Source organism: Delphinus delphis, chromosome 11 (genome assembly GCF_949987515.2).
Source record: "Delphinus delphis chromosome 11, mDelDel1.2, whole genome shotgun sequence".
NCBI lineage: Eukaryota > Metazoa > Chordata > Mammalia > Artiodactyla > Delphinidae > Delphinus > Delphinus delphis.
The window spans coordinates 94,818,630-94,840,782 of record NC_082693.1 but is presented as its reverse complement, the minus strand read 5'-3'; the positions used below and the strand labels follow the sequence as shown (position 1 = coordinate 94,840,782).

The following is a 22,153-nucleotide window of genomic DNA, read 5'->3' as shown; positions in this document are numbered from 1 at the left end:
CACATGCCGCAGAGCAACTAAGCCCATGCGCCACAACTACTGAGCCACAACTACTGAGCCCACGTGCCACAACTACTGAAGCCCGTGCACCTAGAGCCCGTGCTCCACAACAAAGAGAAGCCACCGCAATGAGAAGCCTGTGCACTGCACCAAGGAGTAGCCCCTGCTCGCCGCAACTAGAGAAAGCCCGCGCACAGCAACGAAGACTCAACACAGCCATAAATAAATAAATAATTTTTTTAAAAAAAGGATGAGATCACTTGACATTTGTACAGAGCTTAGAACTGTGCCTGACACACAGGAAGTGCTGTGTTTGTTAAACGCGTAGCATCGAATTTTAAATCCAAGCCACCAGGAGGTTGGCCTGGGTGAACTAGTGTTCTCGTTCACCGGCCTCCACATTTGGCCCGAGTGGACTCGCCTGGCTCGTGTCTAGCTCTGGGCTGTGGCGTGCACTTCCCCACCTGCCTGCATGCCTTTGTGCGAGCTGCTCCCTCCTCTCCACCTGCCCCAATCCTGCCAGCCTGGCTCTGTGACATCCAAGGTGAGACTGAAGCCAAGGCTGCCTCAGGCTCTGTCTGGTCCTAGAACTCACAGCCCTCCTTTTTTTTTTCTTTTTTTTTGCGGTACGCGGGCCTCTCACTGGTGTGGCCTCTCCCGTTGCGGAGCACAGGCTCCGGACACGCAGGCTCAGCGGCTATGGCTCACGGGCCCAGCCGCTCCGCGGCATGTGGGATCTTCCCGGACCAGGGCACGAACCCATGTCCCCTGCATTGGCAGGCAGACCCACTGCCACGCACGGCACCATCTGTGGTCCCCTGGCTGCAGACTCCGTGGACACCGAGGGTTGGCCCTTGTGGAGCTGGGCATTCCACCCACATCTGCTGTGGCCCTTTGGCCATGGTCATTTAGTCATTCAACAAAGATCTTCCGAGCACCTGCTGTACGTGCCCAGTGCCACTCTGCTTGCTGTGATGAGCAGCTGACACACTACGCACCCCCTCGCTGCCCGCAAGGACCGGCAGGCAGGCTCCCTGTCCCTGGTCCCGGAAGAGACCTGTGAGCTGGCTGGAGGGAAGGGGTGCGAGGACTGGCCTTGCCTCGGGCACCACCGCCCTTATCCCATCCGCACAACCACCCTGGGAACCGGGCACAACTGTCATCTCCCTTGTACAGAGGGGACCTAAGGCTAGGACATGACGTCATTTCCTCTAGGTCACGCCATCAGTGAGAGGACCCCCAAGTCTCCGCTCTCAAGTGAGCTCACTACGGAGCCAAGGGGATGGGTGTGCACACATCGTCTGGCGCGTGAGGAGACGATGGTGAGGACAGAGAGGGACGTTGGAAGCAGACCATAGAGTGGCCTGAATGTCAGGCTACAGTATCCGGATGTGATTAATAACTACTTTTAAACAGATACTTTATTATTATTATTTATTTATTTATTTTTTCTGTACATGGGCCTCTCACTGTTGTGGCCTCTCCCGCTGCGGAGCACAGGCTCTGGACACACAGGCTCAGCGGCCATGGCTCACGGGCCCAGCTGCTCCGTGGCATGTGGGATCTTCCCGGACCGGGGCACGAACCCGTGTCCCCTGCATCGGCAGGCGGACTCCCAACCACTGCGCCACCAGGGAAGCCCAGATACTTTATTATTTATTTGTTTATTTATTCGGCTGCACTGTGCGGCTTGTTGGATCTTAGTTCCCCAACCAGGGATTGAACCCGGGCCCTCAGCAGTGAAAGCACGCAGAGTTTTAACCACCGGACCAGCAGGGAAGTCCCTCAGATATTTTAATTTACAACTACTGAGGGTTTCTAAGCTGGGGAGAGCCCCACGAGGCCAGGCTGTCGGAGTTCATCCAGCAGCAGTGTTGGGGGACAGGAAGAAGAGTCCAGACAGTCCAGACACTCCCCCAGAAGGGGAGGCCAGCCACGACCTGGAAGAGTGGGATGTGACCTGAACCAGGGCAGTCACTGTGGGAAGAGAAGGAATGAACGGGGATACCCCATAACGTACCCAGCCAGGGTCCCCCCAGAGTTGCCCTATAATGCACAATCGTGCCACTATCAGCAGAAAACAAAAGGGAGCCCTAGTTTCTCTGGCTCCAGGAATGAGGCAGGAGCCCGAGATCTGGGAACTCTGGATAGGATCTGCCTGGATGACTCCCTGCCTCCCCAGCACCACTGGCAGGAGGGAAGAGGAGCCCTGCACAGCCCCCTCCAGCCATGCTGGCTTCCTGGCTGTTCTTCGCACACACTAGGCACACTCCTGCCTCAGGGCCTTTGCACTGGCTGTTCCCTCTGCCTGGTCCCCCAGACCTCCTCATAGTTCACTCCTCATCTCCTTTGGGTCTTTGCTCAAGTATCGCCCTCTCACTATTTACTGTTTAAAACTGCAACCCAGGGACTTCCCTGGCGGTCCAGTGGTTGAGACTTTGCCTCCCAGTGCAGGGGGTGGGGGTTCGATCCCTCGTTGGGGAGCTAAGAGCCCACATGCCTCACGGCCAAAAAACCAAAACATAAAACAGAAGCAATATTGTAACGAATTCAATAAAGACTTTAGAAATGGTCCAAATAAAAAAAAAAATCTTAAAAAAAAAAAAGTTAGGTTTAAAATAAATAAATAAATAAAATTTAAAAACCCTGCAACCCACCCACCCCCCACCAATAGCCTGGCCTCCCCAGCTCCCTTCTCCAAGGCACTGGTCACTTTTTGTTTACCACTTTTTGTTTGTCTCCCCCAGTTAGACCAAGTTTTATGAGGGTGGGGCTCTTTGGCTGTTTCTCCCTCTGCTGTGTCCCCAGTGCCTAGATCAATTCTATGACGGGCACACAGAAGCACTCAATAAATATCTTCTGAATGAATGAATGAAATCAGTGCTATCCGCCTTCAGTGCTTTCCCAACACTCTTACGATGAAGACCTCACCAGGGACTAGGTGCTGTGGCTTCTATCCACTGTTCCAGCCCCACTGGGCCCCCTCCACTTGGTCCCTCCTATACTCTGAGCTCCTCCCAGCCTCAGGGCCTTTGTACACACCTTGCCCTCTGGAATTGTTCTACCCACACACCCTGCCCCTGCCCTACTCTCGACTTCGGGTCTCAGCTTACAGATTGCTGATGCCCAGTCTAAATCAGGCCTCCCAGGCCCAGTGGCCCACAGCTCCCCACCCTCTGCCTCTAGAGCTCTCCTCATGGTTTGTAACCAGAAACGGCTAGTGTCCATCTGCCCTGGACTGTGAGCTCTTTGAGGGCAGGGACCATGTTTGTTTTATTCAGCACGTACGTACCCAGGCCCCAGCTCAGTGCCTGGCACATACTGGACCAACTCAGACAAGTCTCCTAACTTCTCTACGCCTCAGTTTGTCCTTTGTAATAGTGGGTAAACAGCACCTCCCTCCAGGCATTGTGAAATTATTTGCGATTATGTATTCATTCACTCACTGCTATGGTCTGAATGTCTGTCCCCCAGAAATTCATATGTTGAAATCCTAACCCCCAAAATTATGGTATTAGGAGGTGTGGCCTTCGGGAGGTGATTAGGTCATAAGAGTGGAGCCCTCATGAATGAGATTATGGCCCTTATAAGAGAAACCCCAGAGAGATCCCTTCTGCCCCTCATGTGAGGTTACAACTAGAAGACCATCTATGAACCGGGACGTGGGTCCTCTCTAGACATCGAATCTGCCAGCACCTTGATCTTGGACTTCACAGTCTCCAGAACTGTGAGTAACAAATTTCTTTTGTTTATAAGTCACCCAATACATGGCTTTTTTTTTTTTTTGGCTGCCCCTCACGGCTTGCGGGATCTTAGTGCCCCGACCAGGGATCGAACCCAGGTCCCAGAAGTGAGAGCGCCGAGTCCTAACCACCGGACTGCCAGGGAATTCCCAGCATCTTGTTATAGCAGCCTGAACAGACTCAGACATTCACTTAATTTTATTTTTTTTGAGGACCCAGTAGGTGCCAGGCCTAATGATTTTTGGTTACAAACCATCGTGACTGCTACACAGGCAGGTCCACATCTGCCTCCCTTGCAGCCTGGTAGGCCCCAAGGGCCAGGACACGCCTAACTCAGCTCTGGCCCAGTGGCAGCTCAGGGGCAAGAAGTGGTTCCCTGGGAGTCTGTTGAGTGAATGAATGAAAGTGTTGTCATGCTCTGGGGGGACGGGGGCCAACTGTGTGACACTGGCCAAGTCCCTTCCTCACTCTCGTGCCTCACTCTCCCCTTACGTACAACGAAGAGGCAGGGTACCAGCCGCCATCCACGCTCTTCCGGCCTGTCCCTTCCCAAGTCCACCTGAGCAGTTCCTGTATGGCGGGCGGTGGGGTGTGATGTGTGTGCTGGGCCCTGCCACTCCCGCCCCCAACCAGGACGAGGCCTGGTGGTCTGGTCTCAACTGCCTTTCTCCCTCCTTCCTACTCCCACCCTGCCTGCTGCCATTTGTTTTCTTTCTCAGGGGTCCACGAGTGAGGGTACCCCGACGGTTCCCCTGCAGTGACCACTCCCAGCACCGGCAGCCACAGCTCATCCCCATACTTTGCCCCTGTGGTCACAGGAGGCCCCTCTTGGGACGTGGAGGTGCTGTGGGTCCCAGGACTTCCCTCAAGACCCTGGCCCGGGCCCAAGCTGTCACTCAGCCCTCTTCCCAAGGCAGGGGCCTGCCTTGCAGCAGTGGGGACAAGGACAGATTGAGCCCAACCCTTCAGTGTGATACCTTTGGCCCTGCTGCTTGCGGTCATTTATATCCCAGAGAATGAACCCAAAGCTCTCATGATGGTTGAACCAAGATAGGTTGGTCCTGGGGCGGGTTGGGGTGGGGGAGGGAGGCTCGGGGTCCTGGTGTCCATCCTACCTGATCTGCCACACCAGCCGCAGTGCCGTTACTGAGCAGAGAAAAGGTTTCCAATTCCTGCCAGAGATTGGAGAGACGTGGGAAGAGATGACGATTCTGCGAATGTGCTCACGGTCCCACCAGCCGGGGCAGCAGAGGAGCCCCGACCAGGCGGGTGGGGTCTGTGGTGCCCTCTGAGCTCCCTGCCCCCAGGCCTGCAGGCAGTCACCTGGCTCAGATTCAGGCGTTTTCTCCCCGCAACCATGGCCTGGGCAGAGGACTTCCAGGTACACGCTCCCACTGTGAGCCCGGCACTGTGCCAGGCACCACCTCAAACCTCTCTCCCTTTGATCCCCCAGGAGCCCTCTGAGGCGGGCATAATTTCCCCCACATCCCAGATGCGGAAAAGAGGGTGGAGAGAGAAGAACTAACTTGCTCAAGGTCACGGCAGAGATTCTAGAGCCATACCCTCCCCGGCGTGCAGCTTCCTGGCCAAATGCAGGAGCCAGATGAATGCACGTGGATCTGAACGAGCCAAACAGGTACCAACGTTTCAAATATGCACCACACAGGGGTGATTTGAGAACACGAGGCTAAAGGACGCCAGCTTCAACGGAAGCCACCTCCGGGGTGTTGAAATCGGCCAGGGCAGGGGACGGAGAGGGTTTGCACGGCTGGTGTCTGAGGTGAGCTAGAAGCTTTGGCTGTCCTTTCCTTTGCCAAAAGGTTCTGGAAGTCGTCCCAGGGCTTTCAGCCAACACAGGGAAGAACACCTGCTGTCACCCCCTCTGTCCTCTCCTGGCCCCGGCCCCCTCACGCACATCTCCCAAAGGCTCCTGGTCACCCTCTTCAGGTCTCCCCATCTCCATCCCCACCCAGGCCCCAGCGCCCAGGGCCCACCTACCTGGGGCCTCTTATACGCCTTCCGAACTCGCAGCCCAAGCTTCTGAGCCAGCTCCTGACCAAGGTGAGTTACACTCTCATCCTGGGAAGGAAAGACACAGGGTAGGGTGGTTAGTCTGCCCTGACTCACGAGCTGTGCTCCGGACACCTGTGCAGCCCTGCAAGGGGGGGTCCCTGTTACCCCAGGTTACGGATAAGGAAGCAGGACCCTGGGAGGGGACGTGGGCTGCCCCAGTCACACAGCCAGTGCGTGGTAGGGCTGGGGCCAGGAACCCGTGCTTCTGTTTTTCCTTGTGTTGTGGGGAGTGGACAGGAATAATTTGGGGGTTTTATTTCATTATTTTCCTTTTGTTTCCACAATTCGTCAAGTAACAGTGTCACTGTAGAAGGCTGAAATGTTAGAGGAAGAGCAACTGCTTCCCTGGATCAGCCCCACCCTCATCCTAGGCTCCTCCCCAGGGGGAGCACAGCTAACAGTGCTGCTCTGTTGCCCTACGGATCTTACCTGGGAATTTACATACGCGCATATGGACGACAAAGGATGCTTAGTTTTGCTTTGTGGGTTTTTTTTTTCTTTTTTTTATATAAGTGAGATCATATCATACCTATTATTTGTTCTACAACTTGCTTCTTTCACCAAAAAATGTCTTGGAACTTTCTGCAAGTGAGGTCACAGGGATGGAACACAGGCCCAAAGGAGCGAGGCCGTGTGAAGTCTAGAACGCACCTGGCCCATGGTTGGTGCTGTTACAGAACCTGCATTCCTTCCTCCCTCCAGGTCTGTACTACTTTCTGTGTGCTGTGTGCCAGCCACAAGCTAGGGGCCGGGAACACCAAAACCACAGGGCAGACGGGGCCCAGGCCTCTAGGCCTCTAGGCCCAGGGCTCTAGCCTAGTGGGGAGACCAATCAGTAAACAGAGAAACAGTGACTGCAGTCCGGGCTACAAAGGGACAACAGGGATCCTGTACCTTCGTCGACCTCCCCACCTCACCGACGAACTCCTAGAGTCCAGGGTCTGGGTCACCTCTGGTCCTGATGCCCAGCAAGGAGCAGGGCCCAGTCAGTGTTTACCCATAAGGACTGGAAAGTGGGGGAATTCTCCAACTCGAAGCCAGAAGTCCTTGTTTGGATACTTTCCTCAGGGGAGCTCCCTGACCTGTACAGTGGGGTGAGAGCCACCCTGTCCCCCAACAAGTGGGTAGTCATGGGACCCGGTTGTGGACCTGCTTCAGATGCTGGAGAATGTAGTACAGGTTGGGCACTGGGTCATAAGAGAGGTTCTCAATTGTGAAGTAAACTTAATTGGAGAAGCAAGAATAATAAATAGAAAGTATAATACCAGTGAATGTTCTGAACACTTACTGTGTCCAGCCACTGTGCCAACTGCCCTGTGTGATTTTCTGATTCCATCCTCAGCACAGCCCTATGATGCATGGTATGTTACCACCCCCACTTTATAGGGGTGCAAACTAAGATTCAGAGGGGCTAAACTGTGTGTCCAGGGTCACAGAGCTAGTAGGTGGCAGACTCAAGATTAGAACCCAAACACAGGCCAGTTCTCTGCAACTGGCATCCTTGATCACTGTGCATACAGCCTTTCTGCTTTGCCCACCCAAATTGCTTCTCCCAGCCCCACTCAAGCCCTGCGTCCTCCAGGGAGCCCTCCAGGACCCTGACCACTCCTGAACTCTCTCAGCCCTTCCTGGGCAGCATTTACCCTTCTCCAAGCCCTTTCACACCCATTATTTCAGAGATAAAGTAGGAAGGGCACTTTATAGATGTGGAACTGCTGTGCAGAGAGGGGCGGTGCTTTGTCTGAGATCATGCCAGGGCTCTGTAGTGAAGCCAGGCCTAGACCCCAGGCTTGTCTCCATTTGTCTCCTAATAGACTGTGGGTCCCTGACAGGCACAGATCTGGGCACTCCGTGGGCACTTAGTAAACAGCTGTTAAGCTGACGAATGAATGCAGAGGGGCTGTGTGCCCAGCTGTGTGTGGGCTGGGGCAAGCAAGACCCTCGATTGTTTTTTTTCCCATTGACCGTCCCCACCTGATGACAGCCTGGACATCAGGTCCCCGCACATGTGGCACCCCGTTTGGTGCCCACTGCAACCCTGTACTCTCAGAGTGTGGAAGTTAAGAGCCAGACTGCCTGGGTTCAAGTCTCGGCTCTGCCACCCCCTAGCCAGGATCCTGGGTAAGTTTCTTTCTCTCTGTGCCTCTGTCTCCTCATCTTTAAAATGGGGATAATAATAGTGTCTATCTCTATCTCTATCTCTAAGGATTGTCACAAGGATTAAGTAGGTCAATACACACTGTATTTTCAGCAACGCCTGGTGTTAATATCAGTGTCTCAGCGGAGGAAAGCGAGGCTCAGAGAGGTGTGGTGCCTGGCCCCAGAGAGGGCAGTGCAGAAGGCTGGGAGCCTGGCCTCTGCGGGCAAGGCTGCAGGGCCGCACTCACGTGGGGCAGGGCCAGGGAGCACCGGCTGCTGCATGCGTAGGCCTCCTTGTGGCGCCCCAGCTCGGTCAGGGCCCGCGCCTTGCGGAACAGCGCCCGGATGTTGTCTCCGTCCAGGCCCAGTGCCTTCTCGCTGTCCTCCAGCGCCTTCTCATACAGGCCCTGCCAGAGAGGAGCAGGCAGCGGCCGGTCAGCCTGTTACCTTCCCTCCCCCAGCCTCCTGCCTCCCCCTGGACTGAGGACCAGCCTCCCTTCCCTGCAGAGGAGGAGGGTGTCAGGGAGGGGCTGGAGAGCTCCGGGAAACAGCTCTGGCGTTCAGGCTCAGTCGAGGGCACCCGTGTGTCCAGCTGAAGGGGCTGCTGTGGGGCGCTGGCAGGACATGGAGGGGAAAGGCCTTTAAACCGTACAGTGATGAGCCCGGTCACTCAGCAGACCACGGACTGAAATCCGGAAGGCAGCTCAGCGTGCAGAACAGTGGGAACGGGCATCGGGCAGACCCGTTTATCCAGAATGGGCTGGATCCTCTGCAGAGCCCACGGCAGGGCTCCCACAGGGTCAGGGAATGACTGAGTCAGTGAGCGAGGACAGAGAAGAGGAGGAGGCTGGAGACTGAGGGAGGAGTGAAGGAGGAGGAAGCTGGAAGTCAGGAGAGAGGAGTAAGGTTGAGGGCGTGAGGGGGGCAGGTGCCCAGGGGCAGGGGCAGGAGAGGTTTGCAGAAAGAGGCGGTGGACACGATGAGGGCAGCAGCCCTCTGCCCTGACGGCCCACAGACTCCTGCCAGGGCCCAGGCCACGCCGAGAGTCTAACTTAACTCATCTGGGGGAGGGCTTGGGCACCAATATCATGTAGACCTTTCTTTATTAGGTATTAGCCCTGTAAAAGCTCTCCAGGTGTGTCTGTTGTGCGCTGGGGTCGAGAGCCACGGGAGCGGACGGTGGAGCTGCAGAGGCTCACGGCGGCGGGGGCCCGGTCAGGGCAGCGGGTGCAGGAGAGGAGCTCACCATGGTGAAGTAGCAGGCGGCCCTGTTGACGTGCAGTTTGCACAGCAGCTCCCGGGGCAGGGCCACCTGGTCAGAGGCGGCGTAGTCGGCCACGTTCAGCCCCTCCACGTACTGCACCAGTGCCTGCTTGTAGTCCTTCTCTCGGAACAGGTCATTGCCCTCAGCGAACAGGTTCTGCACCAGCTTGAGCAGAAAGGCCTGCCGGGGCAGGGTGCAGGGTGGCTTAGGGGGCCTTCTCCACTCAGCCCCAGCCCTGGCACCCGGGCCCCCAGCCCCCCGCCAGGGACACTCCGCCCTTCACCTTCCCCCAGCCCAGCCCCTGAAGCTCACCTCATATTCTTCTTGCTTCAGGGGTAGGGTCGACCTATAGGAAAAGAAGGACGCAAGCTCTGGGTGGGCCCAGAGTTCCCAGCCTCCCAGAGGCCCAGGAGCCAGAGCCTCAGACTAGAGACTGTGCCTAGAGCCGGCTCCCCAGCTCAGACCTCAGACATCCCCTTGTGGACTGGGGTCAGGGGATAGCAGTTTTTTCTCCTTAAATCAACACCATGCTGGCCCTCTGTTTCCGATGGAAGATTGGATGAAGGCCTTGTGTTTGCCCCAGGGCCTGGCAGCCAGGCTTTCCCAGGTGCAGATGCTGAGAAAGTGCTCCAGCTCCAGCCGGCTGTCCTCTGCCTAAGAAACCAGCCCTTGGGAACGACCATGTCCCCCCAGACCAAACCTGCAACTGCAGGCCCTTGGGTGGCACCCAAAGTCCACCTCAGGGCCCCTTAGTTTGGGAGTCTCTGCACTTCTGTCCCTGCCCGCAAAACCCACACAACCCCAGCCAAGGCCCGGCACTCAGAACCTCACCCCTTATGCCAGACTCAGAAAAGCAGATGGGGTCTTACGCACCCTCTCCTGCCCATGGCCAAAACAATGCCAGCTCAGTACAGAAGAAAGCGTCAGCCCAGGAGCCTTGAGGCACATCTCTGAGGCTAAATGGCAGGGCTGGAAGGGAGCTGGGGTTTGTCTTCTGGTCTCTCATGTCACAGAGGGGAAAACAGACATTCAGAGAGGGGCAGTGACTTGCCCAAGGTCACAGAGCAGATCAGAGCCAGGGCCAGAGGGCAGGGCTGGGGCTCTTTCTGTTGCCCGGAGCCACCGCGAACACCTGGGCGAAAAAGAGCAGCCTAAGCTAGTAAGTGACAAGTGGTGAGAGGAGATGCCGGAGGTCCCCTGTGTGTGTTGGAGGAGGTGTCCCTGATTATGACAGCGGGGCCAATCACCCACCCTCTCACTTGCCTCCCACCATCAGAGACCAGGGCCCGTCCCTCCTGCCCCAGCACTGGCCCCACCACTCTCCTCCTAACTGGTCTCCCACCTCCAGCCTCTCCTCTTTCAGCATCAGCTTCGTCTTCAATAGGTCATACCCCGTCCTCAAGGTCGCCTCATCCTGGTGTTTAAGGCTCTACACAAGCCATCCACCCACCTGTCCAGACCACTTTATGGCTCCTACGGTTCTCTGTGCCCAGAGGTGCCTAATAAACGTTTGCTAAGCACATGAAGTCGGTACGTGAGGAAACAGTCATTTTTAAAGGAGCAGGTCCTACTATGTATGCTGCAAAGCAGTCCCTCAGGAGACCAACCTATGGGTTCCCAAGAAGCCTGTTGCTAAACCTTCTCAGAGCTCCCCTTTGGGAAGGGGAAGGAGGACACAAGGCTAACATTTATCCCAAGCACAACGACCCTGGGAGGGAAGTGGCATCATCTCCGTTTCTCAGGCACTGAGACCACCAGGAAGCAGGGACACTGGGATGTGGATCTAGGTCTGGGGCTCACAGTTCCAGCTCCGCAAAAATCAGTGACTTAAAAACAGAATTCTTGGGACTTCCCTGGTGGCGCAGTGGTTAAGAATCTGCCTGCCAATGCAGGGGACACAGAATCGATCCCTGGTCTGGGAAAATCCCACAGGCTGCGGAGCAACTAAGCCCGTGCGCCACAACTACTGAGCCTGTGCTCTAGAGCCCGTGAGCCACAACTACTGAGCCCACGTGCCACAACTACTGAAGCCTGCATGCCTAGAGCCTGTGCTCCGCAACAAAGAGCAGCCCCCGCTCACCGCAACTAGAGAAAGCCCACGCGCAGCAACAAAGACCCAATGCAGCCAAAAACAAACAAATAAAAATAAATAAATTTACTAAAAAAACACCCAGAATTCTTAAAACAGATAACCAACAAGGACCTACTGTATAGGACAGGGAACTCTGCTCTGTAATAACCTAAATGGGAAAGGAAGTGAAAATGAATAGATACTTGTGTATGTATAACTGAATCACTTTGCTGTACATCTGCAACTAACACAACATTGTTAATCAACTATACTCCAATGTAAAGTAAAAATTTTTTAAAAAGACAGAATTCCCAAGGCTTGCCTTGTTCACCAGACTGGCCTCTGAATAAAACTCAGGCACTTTCCCAAAATCAAAGCCCTCCCCCACATGGAAGAAGAACCCCCAGTGAAGGGCAGCTCTGAGCCGGCCGGAGCCAGGAAAAGTGGCTGTGCTGCAAGCTGAGGAAGGAGAGCGTGGTGTGTGAATATAAACAGGAGCAGACCCTGTGTGTGTGTGTGTGTGTGTGTGTGTGTGTGTGTGTGTGTGTGAAAAGGGACCCAGCTTGTGGTGAAAAGGCAGGTCGCGTTTTGCAGGTCTCTATAAGAGAACAAAATTGGGGAGTATATGAGGGTGCGTAGGTGCAAATCCCAGTTCTGTGGGGAGTCGTACTTAAGAAAAAGAACACAAAATGAGAAACAAAGAATTGCTTAGGGAGCCTTTCGGGGCTTCAGAAAGGACCCGCGCAAGCGAGGGGCCAGGAGCTTATGCTTCATTAGCACCATGATAAACATGCCTCTGAGGGTCCATTTCAGAGAGAGAAAAGAAAAGCGTTAGTAAAGAAAAGGGTGAGTAAAAATCTTTTACGTGTAAAGAAAAAGATGAAAAAACAAACACGGCATGTGGGTACAGGGGGTAAATAATGCAAAGAGAGGTGGGCTTGGAGACAGCGAGACCCAGGTTAGAATTCCGTCATTTAATAGCTGTGTGACTGTAAACACGTTTCTTAACCTCTCTGAGCCTCAGTTTTCTCATCTGCAAAATGGAGACAAGACCACCTGCTTTACTGGGCTGCTGTGAAGATTAGAGAGATGACGGATGTGAAGGGCCCAGCACGGAGCCAGAAAGACATGCTCAGTAAGCAAGAACTAGGGATTTATTATAAGATGTGCACAGACAAGCAAGAGAATTAACAGGGAGCGTAGGAGCAGGCATGGAGGCGGAGAGTAAAAGGATATGCCAGATGAGACCAAAGGGTAACCAGGGCCAGGGAGCGCAGATGTGCGGGGCAGGTTCACGGCTCAGGGTTAGGGGTAACTCCGGCCCCTGCCATGCCAGCCCCTTCCCAGCCTGTCCCACCTCCCCGCTCCCCAACACACAGGCAGCCTGAGAGCGCGTGCTCTGGGGATGCCTCAGAGGACCCTGCCCAGCCGGGCCCACCGCACACTCACTGAATGAACTGCAGCCCCTTCTCGATGTCCGCTTTCCGTCTCTGCCTCTCCATCAGTCTCTGGGGAGAGAACACAGTCCATCAGGCAGTCAGCGGGGGCCAGTCACCGTCCAACCCCCAAGCCCCCAATGTGTGCTCCCTCACTCCCGTGCTCACCCCACCTCACAGGTGCCAGGGCGGGTGGCAGGAGTGTCCCCGAGGGCAGTGACCTGTCTCGAGGTCTACACAAAGTGTCTGAACCAGGTACACAGCTCTGCCCTCCACACCCACATCCCACTGGACCCTGAGTTTGCACAGTGACTTTGATGGGCCCAGCCTGCTTGGAGGCCACCTGCCCTTTCCCATGCATGGCTGGGGCTGCAATACTGCACGGGATACCCTCAAGTTCAAGGGAGAAACCTTGTTTCACCACTAAGCACAGTTTGGGGAGAAGAGACACAGAAAAACAATGCCGATGATCACAGCTACAATGTAGCACCACACGTGGGCCAGGCACTCTGTACAAGGGTCTCACTGAATCTGCCATGAGGCGGGTGTCATTTTGTCCCCATTTTACCAAGGAGGAAACCAAAGCTCAGGGAGCCCCCTTCATGAGCTGGCTGGTCCCCACTGCACCAGGCCGGGGTGGCCCGGTACCTGCACCATCTCGGCGAGGTGGAGGGAATTCCCCACGTTACGGATGAGGGAGACGGAGCCTCAGCGAGGCTGAGGGATGGCCCAAAGTTGCACAGCAAGTGAAAGGCACTGAACTCGTACAGGGATGTGCTCCGGAGATGAAGGGAGTGAAAACTGAAGGCGGGGGTGCTTAAGGAGAAGGGAGGCTCAGACAGAGCAGCTAGGGGTCTGGTACCTCCAGGGTGAGCCCCCGGGAGCTGGGAGCTCATGGCCAGATACAGGCAGCCCACCTGGCTCCCCTTCCCTGCAACCATGGAGGTCAGCTGGTCCCACGCAGTGACAGCCAGGAGGGGGCTGGGCCTTCCCCGGGTCAGAATCTGAGGCTGGGGTGCCCATGGCCCAGCTGGCCAGCACTTTCTGCCCCAGCCATTCATGGGCCCTTTCCATGCTCTGCCCCATCAAACCGTTACTGCAAGAGGATATGGGCAAGGCCGGGAGGTGGGACTGCCCAGCCCGGGACTGGGGGACGGGCCTCCCGCTTTGTACCTCGGCCCCCGCACAGCATCCACAGAGGGCCGGTATGCGGACACAGGGAGTGGATCCTCACTGCCTCACTGGCAAAGAGGTGTAAAAAGGTAAAAAACACCCAGCTACTTTGGAGAGGCAGCAAGTGTATCAAATTGACACCTTCCAAAAATTCTCTACTTCCTTGTCCTTTATTTCCACCTGGGTTCTACAACGTTGTCTTCACATAAGGTAAGCAGGCAGGGGTCACTAAGCCCGTTTTACAGATGAGGAAGGTGGGGCACGAAGAAGTGAACTCTCTTTCCCAAGGTCACTCGACCAGTGAGCGGGCAAACAGGGCTGGAACCCAGCTTGTCAAGGGCCACATCCTGCCCCACACTCTGAGCTGTGAGACGTCGTGTGGCCCGGGGCCAGCAGGGTGTCCGTGAGGATCCAAGGAGACGAGAGTGTGGGAGCCAAGAGCTCAGGCCACCAGAACCTCCCTCCTCCCGCTTGTCCTTCCCAGGAGGGGTAGAGCCACACCGCGTCCTCAGGCTCCCAGAACACTGTCGCGCACAGCAGCTCCCCACCCCAGGCAGGGCCAGGGCCACTGGCAAGGGCTCACTACACGCCTGCTTGCCCTGCCAGGGCCTTGGGCCAGGGCTCTGGACTCAGACCTGGGTGTGAAGGCCAGCATGTGCACACAATGTGACTTTGGACCTCAGTCATATTCCTGATGGGGAAAGTGGGGTTGATGGCACTCCCACCGCATTGGCTGTCCTGAGAGGTTAGACTCGTGCAGAGCGCCTGGCTCAGAGAAACAGTCCGACAACCGCGGAAGTGTGTGTCCTCCAGCACCGCCCCTCCCTCCTGCCAAAACCTCTGCAAGTGTCTCCTGGGATGGACACAAAGATCCTGTTCTCCTGCAGGAGGCAGGCTGCAGTGGCCCTGGGCCGCCTGTGCCTCGCCGAGCAGGTCTCTTGGTCGGTCTCTCTGTCCTCAGTGTCCCTGTCTGTGACACAAGCTCTCATCATCCTCACACCCATGCCCCACGCAGGCTTCCAGCCGGAACAGGCTGCTGGGCTTTCCTGTCTCCTAGCCTGCGCCTCTGCAGTTCCTTCCACCTGGGCAGCCATGCTCCTCTCAATCCTGTGAACGAAATTCCATCCATCCTTCAAAGCCTGGCTCCTCCATGGAGCCGCTCCTGGTCCCGTCGACACGACCATCACACACTCATTCACCCTATTTCCTGGGGGCCTGGGGTCAGGCCCAGTCCTTGCCCTGGAAGAGAGGGTCTTCAGGTGGGGAAGACAAGGGTGCATCGATCACCACACAGGGAGGCCCGGCACCGGCAGGGGAGCTGTTGGATGGGGGAAGGTGCCGCTGGCCGTCACACACAGGTGTAGCCACAGCTGCCACGCCCATCCCTCCACACCACCTGCCCCAGACAAGGACCAGCCTCCTCACTGCCCCCATCTCCTCAAAGTCATCATAGGGGTCTTTCAAACCACAAATCAGACTCTGTCCTATCCAGCCCGGAGCCTCTCTTTACCTTTCCAGCTGGTCCAGCTCCCCACACCATCTTTTCCAACCCCGGCCCGGCAGGACGGCTCCCGCAAAGAAGGGTGGCGAGAAGAAGAAGGGCTGGTCCACCATCAACGAGGTAGCGACCAGAGAATACTGTCAACATTCACAGGCACATCCATGGGGTGGGTTTCAAGAAGCGCGCCCCTCGGGCACTCAAAGAAATCCAGAAATCTTCCACAAAGAAGATGGGAACTCCAGATGGACGCATTGACACCAGGCTCAACAAAACTGTCTAGGTCAGAGGAATAAGGAATGTCCCATACCGTATCCGTGTGTGGTTGTCCAGAAAACATAATGAAGAGTTACCAAACAAACTCTATAAGTTGGTTACCTAGGTACCTGTCACCACTTTAAAAAATCTACAGTTAATGTGGATGAGAACTAACTGGTGATCGTCCAATAAAGTTATAGAACCACACACACACACACACACACACACACAAAATTCCCCACACCAGCCCATGCCTCGTGGGAACACCTGACCTATTACGCTCCCTCACCCCCAACCCCCGGCCCCGTTCAGCCCAAAGTCCTCTCAGAAAACCTCAGTGGTCAGACGCATGTCTGAGTCAGTTCTCTAGGCCCTGAGGTCTGAGCAAACAGAAACAAATGCTGCCTGTGACCATCCCAGTGGTAATTCCTGATAAGTCTGAAGTCCATGCCAGGGAATAAGCATTCTCTGCCCCAGGCAGCATGAAGAAGGCTCCTCACCCGGTGGGCGTGAATCCACTTCTCTAACCACCAAAATCCCAAAGGAGCAGTGCAGCCATGGACATGGGCTATGGAGAGGGGTTTGGATCCCCCGAGTGGCAGTTTCCTGCCGGGTAAATTGGAGATTACAACTAGCACCCATCAACAGGATTAATACATAGAAGGCACTCATTTCAGGGCCTGGTATACCGCAGACACTTAATAAATGGTGGCTGTTAGATCAGAATTCCTGTGGCTGGACATTCAAGTCAACGTTTGCCATATGCCCATTATATGCAGATGAGAAGGCCTGGGTGCCTTCCCTACTCAGGCCTTACAACCTAGTTAGAGGCATACAAAGATATCCCAGCAGCTGTACCCCAAACCAGGCTCCTGTGGTAAACAGGCTGGGATGAGGCACAAAGAAAGTGGAAGCTCCTCAAAAGGGGCAACGTCTGAATTGGGTTTTGAAGGTTGAGTAGGAGTTGGCTCCTTGGTGTCAGGGAGGGCAGGCCTTCTGGCGGGCTGCATGTGATGGTTTATGAAATCACTGTCATCTTCCACATTTTATCTGATCCTGACTGTGGGCTGGACCATGCTGGGACCCACATTTGAGAGACGGGGAGAGTGAGGCTCAGACGGCTCACAAGGCCTACAACTGCTGACTTTAGGTTGGTAAAGACACTGCTGCCCTCCCCCCTCAAAGGCACAGTAGAGGCGGAACCGCTCAGCAAACTTCCCAGGCACCTGAGCCTGTGCTTGGTGTCCATGAGCGCTTGTGTCCCACAGAAGGCAGATGTGTCTGTGGAGTGACTAGGGGGAAGGCTCCCACACAAAAATATGTTTCTCTCAATTTCCTGTCCCAGGATCTATATATCGACCACTCTAGATTCATTTTATTGAGTGTAAAGTTCCCAGGCCAGGGCTGGCAAATAGATTTCATCTCATTAGCAAAACTGCCAGTCACCTAATGCCCCACACGCCTCCCTTTTCCTCAGTTTCCCTGCCCTGGGAAGAACCTTTTTATAGGTGGTTGTTATGAATTAAATGTTTGTGTCCCCAGTAAATTAATATGTTGAAGCCCTAACCCCTAGTGTGACTGTACTTGGAGAAGGGGCCTCTGAGGAAGTAATTCAGGTGAAATGTGGTCACGAGGGTAGGGCTCTGATCCAGAATTTTCTTCTGGTAGCCTGGCTAGACGAATACAGATTTTGGTACTGAGAAGTGGGGTGCTGCTATAACAAACAGTAGAAATACAGTAAAAATAAAAACAGTAAAAATACAAAAGTGGCTTTGGAGCTGGACGATGAGTAGAGGCTGAAGGAGTTTTGAGGTACATGCTAGAAAAACCCCCAGACTGCCATGAAAGGACTGTTGGTAAAAATACGGACACTAAGGCAATTCTGGTGAGACCGCAGATGAAGATGAAGGACAGGTTATTGGAAAGTGGAGGAAAGGTGATCCTTGTTAGAAAGTGGCAAAGGACTTGGCCGAATAGTGTTCTAGCGTTCGGTGGAAGGTAGACTTTGCAAGCGATGAAACGATATTTAGCAGAGGAGCTTCCTAAGCCAGGTATGGGAGTTGTGGCATGAGTCCTCCTTACCGCTTACGGTAAAACACGAGAGAAGAGAGATGAATTGAAGAAGGAATCGTTTAACAAAAGGCACCAGAACTTGAAGAATCAGAACATTCTCAGCTTATCCATATTGCAAAAAATGAGAAGGAGTGTTCTGAAGAGAACACCTAGGGTGTGGCTGAACAACCGTGTGGTAAGGAGATCAGTATGCATCAAATCAGCCATCAGCAGAAGTCGGAAACAGAGACGGGATTATACCAGCAGAAATAATTCCAGTTTGAACTAAAGGGGACAGAGAAGGCTGGATGACGGAATGCAGGAAGGCTGCAGGACTTCTGGAAGGAATTCTGCAGGACAGGATCATAGAGCCATTTGGCTGCAAACATGCTCTATTCTTTAAGAAAAGGGAAATATAACCCCAAAGATAATTCAGAGATCATCAGGGCTGCCTCCTTGGTTTCAAAGGGTGGGGCTACTGCCTCCTTTTCAACAGGCCCAGAGCCTTGGGGGGCAAAGTGCTGGAAGAGCTGTGGGGGTGATGCTGTGCCCCAGCGGGCCGGGAAGGGGGAGCATCAAGCCAAAGATGCTTCTCCAGCCTGAAAATCGAATGGAATTTGCCCCATTGGGCTTTGGACTTGCCTGGAACCTGTGACCTCTTTCCTCTTTCCGATGAATCCCTTTTGGAATGGAAACGTCTATCCCATGCCTGTCCCACCACTGTATTTTGAAACCTTCTAACTTGTCTGGTGTCATAAGTTCACAGCTGGAGAGGAATTCTGCTTCAGGATGAATCACACCTCCAGTCTTAACCGTATCGGATTCAGATGAGACTCTGAACTTGAGACTTGATGCTGGAATTAGATAAGAATTCGGGCGCTGTCGGGATGGAATGAATCCATTTTGCATGTGATGAGAACATGAATTTGGGGGGGGGGGCAAGGGCAGAATTGATAGATGGAACGTTTGTGTCCCCCGAAAACCTTATGTTGGAAGCCCTAACCCCCAATGTGACTGTTTGGAAACAGGGCCTCAAAGGAGGTAATTAAGGTTAAATGGGGTTATAAGGGTAGGGTCCTGATCTGCTAGGATTAGTGTCTTTATTAGAAGAGACACCAGAGAGTTCTCCCTCCCTCTCCCCGCAAGCAGGCATCACCAAGGAAAGGCCAGATGAGGCCACAGTGAGAAGGCGGCCAGCTGTCTGCAAGCACAAGAGAGCTCTCACTAGAAACCAAATCCGCCAGCACCTTGATCTGGGTCGTCCACCCTCCAAAACTGCGAGAAAATAAATTTCTGTCGTTTAAGACGCCCAGTCTATGACACTTTGTTATAGCAGCCAGAGCAGACTAAGACAGTGGTTAAAAAAGATCATGTGTTCTCAGCTAAAGAGGGAGGCGAGTTCCTTGAGGGTCAGGCATGACTCGGATAGGGCACTTGGTGGAGGAGCAAGGAGCATGTAAGCCAAACAAATCTCATTCCTTTTTACAGAAAAGAGACTCCCACCGCCAAGCTGGGCAGTCCCCCAACCCTGGGTCCAGGTTCTTATAATTTAGGAATTTCAAGATGGATCTGCCTCAAATGGGCTCTTCTCAGAAATACAGCTGTGAATTAGAGCCAACAGAAAATGATTCCCTCAGTGTATCAGCATGGTACCTGACCTCACACCCAGGTGCACACCTGGGTTCAACTCCAAGATCTGTTCCCTATACGCTGCATACAAGCTGCTTAATTTCTCGGTGTCTCACTTCCCTCGCCTCTAAAACAGGAAAAGTAATATCTACTGTAAAGGGGTGATGTGAAGGTTCAATAAGATGTCTGACACAAGATAAACATTTAATATCAACTATTTTTATTTTATAATCATTATGATTACTTTAAAAGATGGGCAAAGAACATGAACAGGAAATTCACAGGAAATATAATTCATTAAGAAAAGTTACTCGGGGAGACTTCCCTGGTGGCGCAGTGGTTAAGAATCCGCCTGCCAACGCAGGGGACAGGGGTGCGATCCCTGGTCCAGGAAGATCCCACATGCTGCGGAGCAACAAAGCCCGTGCGCCACAACTACTGAGCCTGCGCTCTAGAGCCCGCGAGCCACAACTACTGAGCCTGTGTGCCACAATTACTGAAGCCTGCGTGCCTAGAGCCCGTGCTCTGCAACAAGAGAAGCCACTGCTACGAGAAGCCCGTGCACTGCAATGAAGAGTAGCCCCCACTCGCCACAACTAGAGAAAGCCTGTGCACAGCAACGAAGACTGAATGCAGCCAAAAATAAATAAAAATAAATAAATAAATTCATTTAAAAAAAAAAAAAACGATCCTCAGGGAATTCCCTGGCAGTCCAGTGGTTAGGACTCAGTGCTTTCACTGCTAGGGGCCTGGGTTCGATCCCTGGGTGGGGAACTAAGATCCCACAAGCTGCATGGCACAGCCAAAAAAAAGGAAAAGAAACTCACTGATGACAGAACCACATGTTAAAACAACAAGACAACACTTTTCACTCATGAGGCTAATGAGAGAAGAGAGCCAGGTCGATGAGGCGGAGGAATGGGCACTCTCCAACACTGCCAATACAGTGAGTGTGTGAACTGATGGTGTCTGAGAAGCAACGTCTACCAAAATGAGCAAGCTGCCTACCCACCAGCCAGCTCCCCTTCCTCCTCCCTGGCACTGCCCCAATACTGTTGCTTTCCCAGGTACCCCGGTGAAGCTGCACTGGGCTAAACCAATCGTAATGGTCCTTTTCCTCGCCAGGATTGGCTTGGACGAGGGCATGTGACATCACCCTGGCCAATAGGAAGGAGAGGAAATCAGCTAAGGGGCTTCTGGGAAAGACTTCCTTCACACTTAAAATGGGACAGGAGAAATAATCCCTTTTCCTGCTGCTGTATGGCAAAGCGTAGTAAGGAGATGGCAGAGAAGAAAGACTGCCCAAAGGTGTTTAATAAACTGACTCAATGAACTGCTCCCCCTCATTTATCACTTGAGATTTTAATAAACTCCATTTTGAGGAAGGAGTTCTGTTACTTGCAGTCAAAAGCCTTCCAAATGATAAAATGCCCTTTCCCTTTGACCCAGAAATTTCTCTTCCAAGAATTTAACCTACCAAAATCCTTGTACAAGCCCTCAAATTATATTTGTACAGGGATTTTAAAAATATATTTATTTATTTATTTGGCTGCACTGGGTCTTAGCTGCGGCACTCAGGATCTTCACTGCTGCGTGCAGGATCTTCGTTGAAGCGTGCGGGACCTTTTAGTTTAAGCATGCGGAATTTTTAGTTACAGCATGCAGGCTCTTAGTTGCAGGCATGCGGATCTAGTTCCCTGACCAGCGATCAAACCCGGGCCGCTGCATTGGGAGCACGGAGTCTTAACCCCTGGACCACCAGGGAAGTCCCCAGGGATTCTTTTTCTTTTTTTTTTAAAGAGAAAAAAACTAGAAGCAACCTTAATGTCCACCAGTAGAGAATAGCTTAATCAATCACTTGCATTATGGAATACAATGCAGCTATTGAATCTATATGTACTGTCATGGAGATGTCTCTGTACGTGGTTGAGAAAGGAAAAAAGCAGATTTCAGAACATTCTGGGTTGTATGATTACCTCTATGTGAGAGAATATTCTCCAATTTAACTGGTTCTCTCTGGGAACTGGGATCTGCCAAGAGGCAACAGACCACTTTCCTTTCCGCTTTATATACCTCACCATGGTTTGGACTTTTTGCAGAGAGCAAGTATTAGCCTTGTAATCTAAAATACAAAATGAGATGACTGACATCAGGCCAACAGTAGGACAGGGGCCAAATGGGAACCAGTAGCCTGATTTTAAGCCCAGTGCTCCAGGACTGCCAAAATGTCCATGGACTGTTCTTCCCAAGAAAAAGACCAAACCGTTGACCTGAGAACCATGAAGGAAACACATTGTTTTTTCCATTTTGGAGAAGGGTTTGAAGATGACAGAATTTTAAAGACTCAGATCTTCATCAGACCAGGCAGGGACTGTGCTAGCCCCTCCCAAATCTCCACGTCTGGCCCATGCGTGACACAGAGGAAGTGCTCAGGAAATGGTGGTTTGGATGAAAAAGAAATGGATGAACGTGTATCAACTCACCCAGTGCAAGCATTACCTAGATAAGAATGAATGAGTGTTGAATACATAAATGAGCAAAACTGAGACCGAGATAAATTCACAATCAGGTAATAATAACATTTCCTGAGTGGCTACCATGTTCCAGGGGCTGTCATGATCCCTATACACATAATACCTTCCTTAAGGATTGCACAATCCTATGAGCTAGGGATTGCTATCATTCTCATTTTGTGGAGGAGGAAACAGAGGCACAGAGAAGTCAAGTGACTTGCCCAAGGTCACACAGCTGAAACAAGGCAGACCTGGGATTCAAACCCTAGCAGCCTGGCCCCAGGGCCCACACACATCACCATAA

The 22,153-nt window shown here is 53.3% G+C and overlaps 1 protein-coding gene and 1 pseudogene across 1 annotated transcript in view; one reads left to right on the top strand and one right to left on the bottom strand.

The window, feature by feature from the left end:
* Nucleotides 1-22,153, bottom strand: part of ZC3H7B (zinc finger CCCH-type containing 7B) — a 55,629-nt gene that overhangs the window by 21,860 nt on the left and 11,616 nt on the right. Inside the window, exons 2-7 of the mRNA XM_060025731.1 lie at nucleotides 12,740-12,798; nucleotides 9,532-9,565; nucleotides 9,202-9,399; nucleotides 8,204-8,362; nucleotides 5,742-5,822; nucleotides 4,859-4,915 (exon numbers count right to left, since the gene is read on the bottom strand). Of these exons, the coding sequence (XP_059881714.1) occupies nucleotides 4,859-4,915; nucleotides 5,742-5,822; nucleotides 8,204-8,362; nucleotides 9,202-9,399; nucleotides 9,532-9,565; nucleotides 12,740-12,792 (582 nt within the window). The 5' untranslated portion in view covers nucleotides 12,793-12,798. The remainder of the gene's footprint in view (nucleotides 1-4,858; nucleotides 4,916-5,741; nucleotides 5,823-8,203; nucleotides 8,363-9,201; nucleotides 9,400-9,531; nucleotides 9,566-12,739; nucleotides 12,799-22,153) is intronic.
* On the top strand, nucleotides 13,666-15,836 carry LOC132434342 (large ribosomal subunit protein eL31-like; annotated as a pseudogene).